At 36.8% G+C, this 15536-nt stretch overlaps 1 protein-coding gene across 2 annotated transcripts in view; it reads right to left on the bottom strand.

Annotated features, from left to right (window-relative positions):
* The window catches only part of LOC125226799 (mitochondrial assembly of ribosomal large subunit protein 1), a 133645-nt gene that overhangs the window by 27024 nt on the left and 91085 nt on the right, over positions 1 to 15536 (bottom strand). For both annotated transcript variants that reach the window (XM_048130902.1, XM_048130903.1), the window contains one exon: positions 6851 to 7148. In XM_048130902.1, coding sequence (XP_047986859.1) covers positions 6851 to 6980 — 130 coding nt within the window. In that variant the 5' untranslated portion in view covers positions 6981 to 7148. The remainder of the gene's footprint in view (positions 1 to 6850; positions 7149 to 15536) is intronic.

Below are 15536 nucleotides of genomic sequence, written 5' to 3'. Positions count from 1 at the left end.
CACTGAGGTAATGAGGCAAAGCCTAATCAACACAGCGTGTGTATTCCATACGGGCGAATATCTTAATAACGATTAGTATCGGACCTAAGGAGCCTAACTACATGGTTTTTTTGGAATAGATGAGAAATGTTTTTTCATACATAATAATTCAGCACGCAATGTATTACGTCCACATCAATTAGCGTACCTACCTAAACGTCATTACGACATGACATTTATGTCATGTCAAATTAAGTTGGACGGCGTAGGTACATTGCTGCTTGGTCAATTAAAAAAAAATACCCTTAATTAATAACACTTTTTAACAAAATGATTATCCTATACGATTCGTATGATCAGATACTATAGCTGGATACATTATTCGCCCGTACGGAATCCACACGCTGTATATTACCTACATTACACGTGTCTCGTATACACGTGCGTTTCTCTTTCACATACATATAATAATTATTTTATATATTATTAGTAAATATATTCCGAAGCCAAATTACACATTATATTTAACACTAATCATCGGAAAACTTAATTAGTTTTCGATGTGATCGAACCTTACCCGAATCATTCACTCGTTAAATGTGATCAAATATACATCGTGTCATTCAAGATGTCGTGTTATTAAAAGTTAGATGCGACAAATCTGCGCGCCATCATGGATGACACTAACCAAATACAAACCCTAGAGATATTATATTATACATAGATAGCCAAAAACTACGTACCTAATAAGACTTAATTTAGAGGGTCGTTTATAATCCTGCGATTAATTTGTCAAATGAATTACTATAAGTACCTACTTATTTATTTTGTCGATCGAAGGTCTCTGAGGTACCTATAAGCTCGCTATTAAATTGAGATGGTTATCCTTATCGAAGCTAGGTACTCCTAAGAAAAAGGCTTCATTTTTCAGCAACAGAAAGATAAGAGGATAAAAAATATTGTCTTTTACGATCTTGGTCCTGTTGGTTCACCAAGCCACGGAACGATGTGTTGACTAAAATGTCATTAAATATCAGTACTTCATTCTTCAATAGCCTCTACAATGTCTTTGTCGTTTTAGAACGTCACGAAATAGGACATTACGATACAAGTGCGTAAAAAAGGAAGTTCGAAACGAGAGGCGATAAATTAAAACACGACCGAAGGGAGTTATGAATTTCCTTTTCGCACGTGTGTCGTACGACGATTTTCAGTAGGTACAGAATAATACAGATGGCCCTCCGCAGTTTCGAACTGACAATGAACCAATTCTGGCACTACTGCGTAAAAAAACACCATCTGTACTGACAAATGACTTTCATTGCATGAAGAAAATCAGCAATGCAATGGCTCCAAACGGTTAATTAGGTAAATCATAAAAAATTACATATGGCTCCAAGAGGATGTTCGTTTGCAAAAATAGCGCACCTCATTCTGTCTTCTGATATATATTGTATAGATCCCAGACATCATATAAACAGATGTTGCCAAGCAGTTTTGTGGTCCCCGTCCCCCCGCCCCGCCAATTAAAAATAGCATACAAACAAAAAAAAATTTTTCATCAAATCATGCCGTGTAGGGTATCAAAAGAAAGGGCTTATTGAGTAGTTTACGAATATATAGCATACTATAACATTTCTTACACTTTCTCTAAGATTTTTTAGAAAATTTACGAAAATGCTTCATTTTGGAGTTCACTTTAAACCACTGTAGATTAAGAACTAAGGAGTATATTTTTATAATTATTATTTTAACGCCGTGGCTTGCGTGGGCGACGGTCGCGCGATGGTCGCGCGACGGCGATGCGACGCATACGAAATCATACCTTATCGATATGGAAGTATGAGACCGACCGTCGCCCACGCAAGACACGGCGTAAGTAACTAACAAGAATCCAATGTCTACGAACCAATAGTTCGTACAGTGAAAAAAATGCATTTGGGAGCAGGGGGAGCAGTCAAAGATGGCGAGTTTCGATAATTGAAATATCTTATCATTTCGGTCTCTGAGTGGAGTTCCGTTTGCGGACCTCAATCTGGCATATATTTATTACATAGACAGAAGTCAATCAGTTTTACATTTAGTTTTTTTATGTAGTATAGTTGTTAATTATAAGATGTAATGTTTTGAAAAGAAGTGGCCCGCCGAGTTTCTTGCCGGTCCTTTCATTTCATTTCATAGACCTTTCAAAGCTCTTTTCAACCGCTATTTGAGCATATTGATTTCCTTCAATTTGGTTACGAGTTACGTGAAGGAAACCTATACCCAAAGCAAATGACCAAAAAATCTGTACCCGACTCTTTAATAAAACCATGTAAATGTAAATCCAATTGTCGCACAATGTCGTGTACCTGCAAAAAAGCAGCACTTAAATGTATATCATTATGTAAATGTGTAGGTAAATAATAATTGTAAAAACATGTAACAAAGTAGTAGTAGTAAAGTAGGTAGTAGTAGTAGAAGTCAAACTATTACTTGCATGTGTAAGCATTTTTTCGTAAATTTCGTAAAAAATGTTCTATTGATTTACTGCCTTGTATTTTATTTATGACACATACAGACACCCATAAGTAGTAATTTTCTAATGAAATTCCATAATGAAAAGCAAAAAATCTATGTAATTTTCAATAATATTTGTGAAGGAGTGTGAGGGGGGGGGGGGGGTGTAAAACTGATTGACAATATCTGTCTATGTAATAAATATATGCCAGATTGAGGTCCGCAAACGGAACTCCACTCAGAGACCGAAATGTTAGGATATTTCAATTATCGAAACTCGCCATCTTTGACTGCTCAACTGCTCCCCCTGCTCCCAAATGCAATTTTTTCACTGTACGAACTATTGGTTCGTAGACATTGGACTCTTGTTAGTTACTTAAAATAATAATTATAAAAATATACTCCTTAGTTCTTAGTCTACAGTGGTTTAAAGTGAACTCCAAAATGAGGCATTTTCGTAAATTTTCTAAAAAAATCTTAGAGAAAGTGTAAGAAATGTTATAGTATGCTATATATTCGTAAACTACTCAATAAGCCCTTTCTTTTGATACCCTACACGGCATGATTTGATGAATTTTTTTTTTGTTTGTATGCAATTTTTAATTGGCGGGGTGGGGGCACGGGGACCATAAAACTGCTTGGCAACATCTGTTTATATGATGTCTGGGACTATACAATATATATCAGAAGTCAGAATGAGGTGCGCTATTTTTGCAAACGAACATCCTCTTGGAGCCTGCTCTAATACATTTTCCCTGACGTTTATGCTGTCAAGTACGCAACATGTTCTAAAACATCAAAATCTCATAGTAGAGGCTAGAGGTCCCTAATTTGACTAGATGAGTAGGATACTTTACTTGACACATGTATCTGAGTAAAATGTGTTCCCTCTATTTGGCATACCTTTAATTGTTCGAAACGATTTTCGCATAACAGACTTCGCATAATCGGTTTTCGACGAATGTTAATTTGTCAGAAAACTTATTTGTCATAATCTAAAATAATACTTTGTCCGAAAATAAGTTCGCATACCTAATTCTGTTTACGCCGATTGTGTTTATGAATAAAACTAAATCGCATAATTGAATATGGCATATTTCTTAAAATCAGAATTACCACCCATACTAAATACTGTCAGGAGTCAGGAGAGTCGGTTAGGTTAGGTTAGAACTGCGACCTCAACAAATACAAATTTTTGACAAGAATGTCGGTTAGGTTAGGTTAGAACTACAACATAAATATAGTAGTATTACCTATGATAAAAATTCTGCGTGGTAAATTTCGACTAAACAATGTTATGCATAAAAACCATTTGCACCGACCGCCGAACCGAATAACCTATATGCACGAAATATATTCGGACAAACAAATATGCCTAGACAAATTATGCGTAACTATACTTATGCCACAAAAAAATATGCGAAAGGTGAATTATGCCAATATACATTATGCCAAAAAAATTCTTGATTGTAAAATTATGCCAAAATAAAGGGAACCGAGTAAAATATCTAAATCAGTATCGTCGTTAAAATACGAGTAGGTAAACAACTGTTGCGCTCGCTTCAATGTTGCTTAGGAACTACCCAGACAACATCACGTAAGTTAGGTACTTAGGCAATAAATTTACCTTTTAAAAGCATCTCGGATACGCCATCATAATTAACCCCATTAAACAAACAGTAAAATTTGCATACACACATAAACACGATTAGTGCGTTTAGCGAACGATCACACATTTGCCATCAATCGCCCTTGAATGGCAAACTAGAGCACAAGTCTATATATGTATGTATCTAATTAGGTACATACTTGTATTACTGACATCAATCATGAATTTGTCACTTTTTCAATCCGCTGGAGAATTTACGACTGACCAAACTGAAGCAAGTAGGTAGGTACCTACTAATAATGGAATAAGGTCTCTACGTGCTTGCTCGTTTCTTTATAAAGTGCATATCAATTACAGTGGTTTCGTCTTAAAGACGAGTGCCCAAAAAGGAGTGTACCTATCTACCTATTCAATCTAGAATGACTCAAAATACTATTCGCTGGTCTTAGTTTTCTTTGGCTGTGACCCGCACCGCACCCCAAGAAAAACATCGTCATGTCATCAAACCTCATTACAATAAGTCGAATCCGCCATTGCGCCCCAGTCACCGCGGCGCTGACGGCCTGACGCCTGACCTGAATCATCTAAGACTGGATCTCACAAAGCGCCCTTGTGCGAAACGACTCAGATTACCGCTAATCTCTCAATCTCTGCTACGTGTCTCGTGGATTGATACATTTTTATAAGAAATAGGCATTTTGTATTGAAGACGTCCATGATGGATTGAGTCATTATACGTAGCATCATAGTAAGGTGCACTGTTTCTTAATCTGTAATATATATCTAATGGATCTTTGTGTTTCAGCATCTGATCTAGACGGGACTGATAGTAATAAAATGGTGGAAAATTACGAGTAGGTGAGAGAAATTAGAAAAAGCAATCTAATTGAGTTTCGGCTACGTAGGAAAGTTTTGATGAGTATACAAGGTGAATGACAGTTTCATTAAAAAAAAGTATCGTCGACAGCAAACGCATATACTTATGAAAACTTTTTCTGTTAAAAATAATTTATAAATGTTCATTGCAAAAATGCCATCAGTCCCATTAACGAATTGATGATAGACAGCAATAATATTTCTTCTAAGATTAAGTAAGACACTCCACAACCCCAAATTCTAAGTATAGACGAACATGGTAAAGTACTTTCGAGTCGGATAATTTATTAATACGATGCTATAACTGATAATCAAAATATCCGTGAAATATGTGGTTTTAAATCAGTAAATTGATACATTTTTTCAACTCCCTCAAATGATTGACATCATACCTCGCTATACGCTTACGCTTGGCTTAACGACGTTTGTGTTGGTCATAAATATTTTATGAGACTGTATCTGCTGGGAAATCTTTAATTTCTCCTTGCCAGATATTATTGCTATTTGATAGGCGAAGTAATTATATTGATGAGACCATAGTGTGATTACTCAGACTTCTGACTTTTTTGCCCACATAGGTACTTTTTAGTTACACCTTAAGTTCTCGCGCTTTGTACACATATTTAAAGTCACATACAAGTCGAACGCAATTAATTAACATTATTTTACATATTTTCCAACGTTTCGGCCAGGTTGCACTGGCCGTGGTCGCGGAAGACTGACGTCCCAGCAAAGTGTCACAGGAGATGTAAACAACACAAAACTACCCAAAAAGAAAGGAAAGGTAATATAATGTTAATTAATCGCGTTCGACCTGTGTGTGACTTTAAATACTTTTTATAGATAGCCGTAAAACAGGATTTAGGTTACTTTCCTTTTTCATTTCCTCCAGGTAGACTATGTAATATGTAATAAATCTCCTATCATCGTAGCGTAAATATTTGCCACTATAAAATTGTTTCATGTTTCATCTCTTCTTTTATTTTAAAGGAGTCTCGTGAAATTGATTGAGTAGTGAATGGCGGCAAACCTATTCACATATTTAGGTATGTAAGTACCTACATACTACATAGTAGGGATTCTCGGTAGTAACCGCCTGGCTTGATTTGAATTCTCTTGTTGGGAATGTGTGTCGCGCTGCAGTGCTCCACATTAGCTAATAATTGTTCAATCGACTGGACTGTGACCGACAATAGTAAGTAGTAAGACGCAGTGTTTTGGTAAACAAAGCGTGCAGCGAGAACAATCCTAACGCGGCATGACGTCGAGATATTGGAAACGCTCGCAGAGCTTTTGAGCCGAACGTTCGTTCGTAACGAAAAAGTTGACTGAGCCGTATAAATGTACATCCAACTACTTATGTAAATGAAATACTAATAAATATAAAGCGTGCTTATAATAAGGTTCAAAATTTTAATATTACGCTTAATAATACTTTATGATTCGCAGATCGTGTTTGATAAACTAGCAAATGACCATGAACGACGTATGAACTGAACTGAAGCAGTAGGCACGGTATGTCTAAGTTCCTTTTCGATGGAGATCAAAATATAAGGTAAACTTTTCCAATTTATTTTATCATTCCAAGCCGAAAAGTTTGCCGTTCCGCAACTACCCACTTGATACGGATATCGAGATCACATCAAGGCCGATTTCATGTCATGAATTAAGGGGCGGAAAATCGTACGATTTTATTGATTTTTTTTTTCTACGATAGTAGGTCATAATCATAAATACCGTTAGCTATAACGTCATACAAATCTTGCATGCTTAGTCGAGTTATGAATATCTTATATTGAATAAAATATGTACCATAGGACATTCTTACACAGATCTACTATTGACTTATATCTTATACTTATCCAAGAAGATGCGAGAAATTCGTACCTGATGAGATGTTCTTTAAACTGGTTAGGCCTGAGTGGTTGACAAGGCAAGCATCAGAAATATTTAAACAGTCCAAGCTGAAGATGTCCCTTCGTAAAAGGTATTCGTGCGTGACGCCGTCGACCCACATCCCTGCGAGGACCTCCACTTGCCTATTCACACCGCGCACTCAGGAATCTAATTACCATCATTTACTTGTTGGTTGGTAATCTTGGAATACCGCTGTTGGGTTATTACTCAGTCATCGGAAAAGTTCGACTTGGCATTGTTCCTGTCGGCTATGGATGATTCCCGTAATCTGCAACAAAATGAAAATATTTAATTGTTACCATGTATCGTATCAGTTTGTAATCCTTTATAAAATATAATGCAGATCAGTAATGAACTTCATCACAAAATAAATTACTAAAGGTCAATGCGGGCAATTTTTACAATACCTTGGCGAAATAAGTACCTAAGGTAACAAAAAAGTTTTTCTATAAGATTTTTTGAAATCATAACTATGGTAAAGACCAGTAAAAGTAGCTATGACCTGTAAACATCTGTGTGTATTAAAGAAACACACTGTATTTAGACCTCGAGAGAACCTCTTGCTACAAATGGCGAATAACCAAAAAAATCCATATAGGATAGAACTAATACCGATGTTTCTCACAAAATTACAGGCGAATAATATAAGAAGTATATAGTAGGCATTATGTGGGAGTAGGGACAACCAGACACATCTAGACAATAGACACACATAAACATTAAACAATATACCTAAACATGTTTCCCAAGTTGAAACGGAGACCCGCACACTCCGTCAATTACAAATACAATTTACCAGAGAGAATTCCACAAGGAGAATTCCATAACGTCCTAGACGGCCTCAGACTCAGCCAAGCTAATATTTTATTGCGCGATAGTGATAAGTCCTCGGTGACCCTTAATAAGGTAGTGGAACAAAGGTGAGCTCACGACAATTAATCGCCCAGAGTGAAGAGAAAGTTGGACTTACATAGCTTAACAGAAGCATAGTCAATTACCTTGTATATGTATAAAAATACATATATACATATTTTTATAAAATAGAAACAGCTAGTTCGAGTACGTTACGTACTCATTCAAATAACTTGCGAAACGGAGTAATATTTTCTCCGGATCCAATGTCATTATACTTTTTGAAAACAGACGGCCAATTATTTAAGTGAAAACTGGCATAATTTTTGTGAAAATACTATTACCTAATAAAAAAATAAATACTGCTTGGTTTTGTTCGTGCCTTCACTCACCGTGTATTAACTAGTAGCAATAAATTTGTTTTGATTGTTTTTAGTACTAGGTAATTAGCTTATTTTCTAACATTTTACACTGCTAACTTAACTCATATGAGTCATGTGAGAGAATTGTATATAAGCTAAAAATAACAAATATCACTACCTAGTCCACAGATAAAACTATACCTAATAAGATTAAGAATTTCAGAGAAAACAGTAAGTCATAAACCGTATCCTACATATAACTATTTTTCGGGGGTCAGCGTCCCTCCGACAAAGATTCATTCATATTTCAAGACAATAGGAACAAACACCTAACCAATGGGAAAATTATTATTTTGGCAAAAGGAAGGCGTGATACTATGTCGCTGAACATAGATCATAAGTCTTCGACTCGCGACTACTTAATATAACCTCGCGTCAATCATGTGCTAGCCCTGAAGTCATCAGGTTAATTATATCCTACTTTAACTCTAATAAACTTACGGATGTTGTATTCGGTTAGCGCAAGTTATTCATGAAATTAAACCATGAAACTAATTATGAATATCGCGTATTATGATTTTTTTCTACTCCCGAACTATTCGTCATTTACAGAGTCGCGCATACTTAGATCTTTAAAACCCTACATAAAAGTCTATTCCCCAAAGCCAGCGTCCGCGGCTTTCCACGCATGCGCGCAGTATCGAAAAAACCGAAAACGCATTATTTGGCTGAAATGCCATCAATCAAACTTTTGTTTTCTTCTTTTGAAATCCATCAATTTAAATAGTATACATTTATGATTAAAAATCACCACAGGTCAATTCTACCAACCACAACCAGCACAAAATTTGTATGAAATTACTTTGCACTCTTGTGAAAAAAATGCATTTTTCTCATCCGTTTTTGAAGAACCAAGAGAGCCTTTACCAGTTGGTGCGGTGAGAATGATTGAGTGCGGGCATGGCAAATTGCTGTCGACCATTAGTATATAAAGCAAATGAATGGGCCGCAGTTCCCTACATTCTGCGGTGGCGGTGGCCCATTGAATAGTATAATTTTATCGGCTATATAATTTGTTAATAAGTTGTGGTTTATCGGGTTTTGATAGATTATTTATAATCGTTGTAATGTAGTGTTCTCACCTACATAATTATGAATTGTGGCTACTAACTCTACTATTATCATTATATTTTAAATTGGCACTAGCCTCAAATATATATAAATAATTTAAAATAATTTTTCTACTCCCGTGTTGTATTCGTCATTTACAGTGTCGTGCATAGATTGTTAAAATTAAAACCCTACATAAAAGATGCCCGCCCCCGCCCGGCGCCCCGCGCACCCACGCATACGATATAGCTCTTAAAGTATTGTTAGGAAGCCTTTAAGGGATATAGCGGGGTCCGCGGGGCGCCGGGGGCTGGCGGCGGCGCGGGGGATTGCGAGCGACAGGGTGAGTGCAGGAACATTACACAGGGGAGGCAGACAAGTCAAAATACAGGAAATAGTGCGAATTTCACGAAAGTTATTCTAGAAAACTATTAAAAAGTAAGTGCATGGTCGTAGAAAAAGTATTGTATGCAACGGTGTTTAACTGAGTCAAAAAATAGTCGTGGCGTCTTTATTAACAATTTTCGGCTTCGCCGTTTGCCCAGTGTGGGCTGTTATATAACATTAACAAGACCATAATGAAAACATTTTTTATTATTTATTATTCCTTATATTAACACTTACAGTCAAGCTACATATGTTAAAGGATGAAGTGAAGAACATGAAGTGTTACCCCCTTATTCATAAATGTACTTACACTAAAGTTATCAAGCTGATAAAGTTCGTTTTTCTCATTCTATCACACCAATACGTCGGAAAGAGACAAACGTTTATGAATAAGGGGGTTAGAATATTAGCTAAAACTCGGATTGGAATCTGGTCACAACATTTCAGCAGAATCAATAGACCAAGATAACAATGATAACTTTGAGTGTAGACTGTGTAAAGCAAAACAACCCGACATACAAAATCAAATGGCCCAAGTAAAATGCAAACAGCTATTATATGTACTCGTAAATCTCGTAATACATTTAAGAAAATTACGTAATTTTAATTAATTATCAATATTGTTATATAGTGCCAATGAAATCCCTAATACATAACAAAATCCGTGTTGAATATGAATGCTCATGTTCGTGTATTTAATACGGCGTTTGTTTATATTATAATTTAAGTAGGTAGGTAGATTTAATCACACTATATACCTAGTTACCTACAATCTTAATAAATAGATGTTATAGTATTTTTCAATGTTCATTGGGATTTTTTATAGGTGCATTTTTTATACTCTGGCTTTTATTACGTACCTATTAGTCGAATTCATTCATTCTAAAAACCTAACTATAATCACAGAATATATAGTACTGTACTATAATTTCGATAATCACAGTTAATAAGTGCGCAGGCTATTCAAAACCAACTCTTGGTATGGTAATTATTTGTATCCCATATTATTCGTATCAGTTCACTTTATTTGAGTTTGTGCGGAATGGAAAGAGTATCTAGACGCGATTATCTATGTATCTTATTATACGTATATAATGTAAGAATATACTTATTAGGCTACAATCGTATTAGTACCTACTCCCGGCACGGTACCTATCTACGTCACTATTGCTAAATTAATCGATAAACTATTTCTCATTACAGCTTGTGATAAAAAGAACCTCATAACAGTCATAAAATATACTAGATGAAGCTTATTTACATCCAACTAAGTAAGTGTAAAAAGTTTAGTTTTCGTGCAATCGACTTAAGACGCTACAGGAGCGAAAATGCTAAAATGGAAAGGTGCCCCTTTCAATTTGGGAATTTCAGTTAAATGTAAGTACGAGTGTTATTAACTAGATTTATCGAAAAAAAAAATGTCCATTCAGAACAACTCAGTTAATAGATATTGCGAAAAAATCTTTAAAATCGAAGTTCCGCTCTCGACTGTTTCCTCCTTCAAATTAAGTTTTGCCGTAACGAAATTTGAGAATCTGAATAACAATGAAATAATCTATGTCGGACCGTTTAGTTTTTTTGGCTAATTGCTACCAATTTTGAATACCACACCTTTTTTGCGCCATAGTGAAAAAGGCCGTTTTTGGAAATTTTTGATGGGCTCTAGCGTTTTTAAAAATAAAAATATCAAAAGAATCAAAACGGTCCGACACAGATAAAAATAATAATAATCTGTGTTGATAAAATCATTGCTCTATCTTCAAAAACCAGAAAGTAAATTGTCGAGAGTGTTTGTATGGAGAATTGGCCCCTCCTGTATCGTCTTAATGAATACATATTTTAGTTGAGTTATACCTAAATATAACAAGATAGATACAGAATAATCCAAGAACGTATTTTGGACAAAACTGCCAACTATAAACTTAATTGATCAAGGTGACGATTTTAAACATTAGTCGAGCCGAGCGATAGCGTCCCTTTTTCTGTTATTTCAGTTAAATTTTCATCTTTAGATAAAATAACAGGGAAGACGGCTATAGATTACCGCCAACATGGGGACCAGTGATTCAAATGTTCAAACCAAAACATCTATCTTCGGACCAGTGCGCGGATGTTGTGAGTGCTGTGTGTCTTGCGGTGGGAAATAAACATGAACTAAAAGCGGGTAGATTATATTTATTTGTCTACCCTGAACTATAAATTAATATCGGGTAGTTTTGTGGTGTTTACATCTCCGGTGACACTTTGCTGGGGCGTCAGTCTTCCGCGACCACGGCCAGTGCAACCTGGCCGAAACGTTGGGAAAAAAGGTAAAATAATGTTAATTAATCGCGTTCGACCTGTATGTGACTTACAAATATACAATATACAAATATAGTATATTTGTAATAAATATACAAATATACAAAGCGCGAGAACTTAAAGTATAACACTTTACCTACTGTATTAACTTTCTGTTGTAGAACTAATATAACGGAAGTTATTTGTAAAAATAGTAAAAAGAGATGTTGTTGCTATGAGTGTTTTATTTGAAGTGACGGCTATACAAAAATATATCAAAAAATAGAACAATAGAACTAGAACTTATAAAAACGACATTTGTCAGCACAAAAGAGGTTACAAACTACAACAGCCGCCCTTAATCGACGTTGTGCTAGACAAACACAAAACAAGAACTTAAGTTTCTAATCCTAAGTTAAGTATACACCTTTTATGTACTATAGGCCCTAGTGGCTTAGTAAGTACATCGGCAGGCATATCACTACTTTTGATATATTCTAATTTCACAACATTATTAGAGACCTTCTCCCTAATGAAATGAAACCTACAGTCGATGTGCTTCGACCTGTTGTGGTGTACAGGATTTCGAACGAGATTGATGGCACTCTGACTGTCAGAAGCTAAGTTAACTATATGCAATTTACCTGTTATTTCCTGGATAAATCGACGTAAATAGCATGCTTCCTTCGTGGCAGACGCTAAAGCCATATATTCACTTTCGGCTGATGATAAGGCAACCGTAGGCTGCTTCTTCGACTGCCAGGATACAGGGCATCCACTCAACTTGAAGGCGTAACCCGTATACGACCTTCTGTCCATCACACAGTTGGCCCAGTCCGCGTCGCTAAAGCCTTTTAAAGGTTCTCCAGTCCTTCTGTAAACCAACGCATAGTTAATAGTACCCTTCAGATACTGCAGAATCCTCTTAGCCGCATTCCAGTGTTCCTTTGTATAACACGTATTGAATTGGCTTAAATAACTCGTAGCGTAAGCGATGTCGGGTTGGGAGTTTACCGTCAGATACATCAGGCATCCTATTAAATTCTGATAGGGATAAGACTCACCGACTTCACCATCTTTCCTTCTTTCCATATTCTTTTTAACTAAAGGAGTATCCACAGTCTTACAGTCCTTCATGTTAAACTTTTCCAGTAAAGAAAGAATATAATTTCGCTGATTTATTTTAATACAGCTGGAATTGCAGTCTACTTGTAATCCCAAATAACATTTTAATATTCCGAGATCTTTTAAAGAAAAATATTTCGACAAATCTTTCTTGACAATGTCAAACGTCGAATCACATTTATAGAAGACAATTATGTCATCGACAAATATTCCCAATATAACGAGTTCCTTACCAAAAAGTTTTGTATATACGCAAGGTTCGGAAGGAGTTCCTGTAAAACCTATTTTTAAAAGCGTTTCATTCAACTTTTTGTTCCATGCTCGTGGTGCCTGTTTAAGGCCGTAAAGGGATTTCTTCAATAAACAAACCTTGTTTTCCTTGCCTTTCTCGATGAAACCAAGAGGTTGCTCCATAAAAACCTCTTCTTCTAAGTCGCCGTTTAGGAATGCGGTATCAACGTCCAAGTGCTTCATTCTTAACCCCATCTCTGCAGCTAACGCGAATAAAGTGCGAAGGGAAGAATGACGAATCACTGGTGCGAATGTCTCGTCGTAGTCAACTCCTTCAACTTGATGAAAACCTTTGACAACGAGTCTCGCCTTATATTTCGTTACGTTACCGTATGCGTCCTTTTTTATCTTGTAGACCCATTTACATGGTATGACCTTTTTATCAGGTTTATCAACTAGGTCCCATGTGTGGAGCTTCTTCAATGAACGATACTCATCAGCCATAGCATGTTTCCACTTGTCTGCATCATCGGCATGAGTAGCTTCATAGTAAGTCATAGGTTCTCTAGAGTCAGTCGACACATTGTATGTCAGGAAATCTGGTGGTTTCCTATCTCTAGCAGGATATCTCGGTTCAGGAAGAGATTCCTCGTCCACACTAACTGGCTCTTCTTCCGCACTAGGCAGCCTCTGTTCAATGAAAGGCTCTGGCTCTTCCATACATACTGAATCTTCGGCGCTTTCTAGATTTATCGGTGAAGGTGGTGGCGGCACAGGCTCGTTACTCTCGTCACAGTCATAAAAATGACAGTCTTCAGACTCAGCTTCTCTTCTATTTTCGAACAGTAAGATAGAATCTGACTGTGCCTCAGGTTCAGCCGACCTCTGCTTCAGCGCTGTAAAACAATTCTCAAAAAAGGTTGCATCTCTGGACGTAAACATTTTCCGTGGGTTAGCAGGATCCCTAAATATATAAGTACCTGGATTTTCTGAATAACCGACGAAAATCGCTTCCTGTGCCTTGACATCTAATTTCTTTCTGTGACACGAGGGTACATGGACAAGTGCTCTACATCCAAACACTTTCAGGTAACTGACATCACCTCTGCGACCATACCATCTGTCATAAGGAATTTGTCCACCTAAGGCTCGATGAGGAGACCTATTCTTCAGGTATACGGCAACTTGAAATGCGTCTTCCCAGAATGCTTTCGGCAGTGAACTTTCAGCTAGCAACGTCCTCGCTTTCTCCGTAACCGAACGATGTGTGCGTTCCGCGACTCCAACCTGCTGAGGACTGTAAGGCGTCGTCGTTTGATGTTGGATACCTTTCGAAGCAAGATAATCAACAAACTCTTTATTAACAAACTCCTTACCTCCGTCAGTCCTAACAGCTTTTATTTTCTTGTCTAATTGATTTTCAACAAAAGTTTGAAACAAACAGAATTTATTCTTTACATCAATTTTGGAAGAAATAAAATAAGCAAACACCTTTCGCGTATAATCGTCTACTATGGTTAAATTGGTTAACATATACCTATTTCCTTGAAAGGAGGTTGTAGACACTGGTCCCATGAGATCCATATGAATCAGTTCTAACGGGGAAGTAGCCCTATTAAACGCTACCTTCTTGAAAGGTTTCCTCGCTTGTTTACCTTCCACGCAAGCGATGCAACTATTTTTATCTACTACTGAATACTTTACGCCTACCTCGTGATTCTTCAGTTGGTTCATGCCTATCCGACACAAATGTCCAAGCCTCCTATGCCAAAGTTTATAACTATCCTGACAGTCAGAGTGCACATCCTGTGTCATAAAATTATCTGCCACATTCTCGGGAACATTGACAGTACCGTCTAAAACGTACAGTCCGCCACAGGGCGAGGCATGAGCAACAGATTCACCTGTAAAACGAAAATTATCAGTTTTATAAAAATTACATCCATTAATATCAAAAACACATATAAAACCCTTCTGAACAGTTTTGTACACGGATAACAAATTAGCTTTCAAGTCAGGTACAAAGTCCACATCGCTAATCTTGTTGACCACGTTCTCGGGTGTGTTTAATGAAATGTTTCCAACTCCGCAGCACTTAATCTGTTCTCCGTTTGCGACAGTAACGGTACCTTTGTTCTGTATCGTGAAATTCTGAAACCAATCTCGCCTAGAAGTCATGTGTCTTGTGCAACCCGAGTCTACATAAATGACGTCCTTACTTGAGCTGCCAGAAGTATTAAGAGCTTTTATTACCTCATTAGCTTTCTCTTTCTTCCTTCTCATTGGACAGTCTGGTCGTTTATGTCCAG

This window comes from Leguminivora glycinivorella, chromosome 6 (genome assembly GCF_023078275.1).
Source record: "Leguminivora glycinivorella isolate SPB_JAAS2020 chromosome 6, LegGlyc_1.1, whole genome shotgun sequence".
Classification (NCBI taxonomy): domain Eukaryota; kingdom Metazoa; phylum Arthropoda; class Insecta; order Lepidoptera; family Tortricidae; genus Leguminivora; species Leguminivora glycinivorella.
The sequence above is the reverse complement of the archived record's forward strand: the minus strand, read 5'-3'. Positions and strand labels throughout refer to the sequence as shown.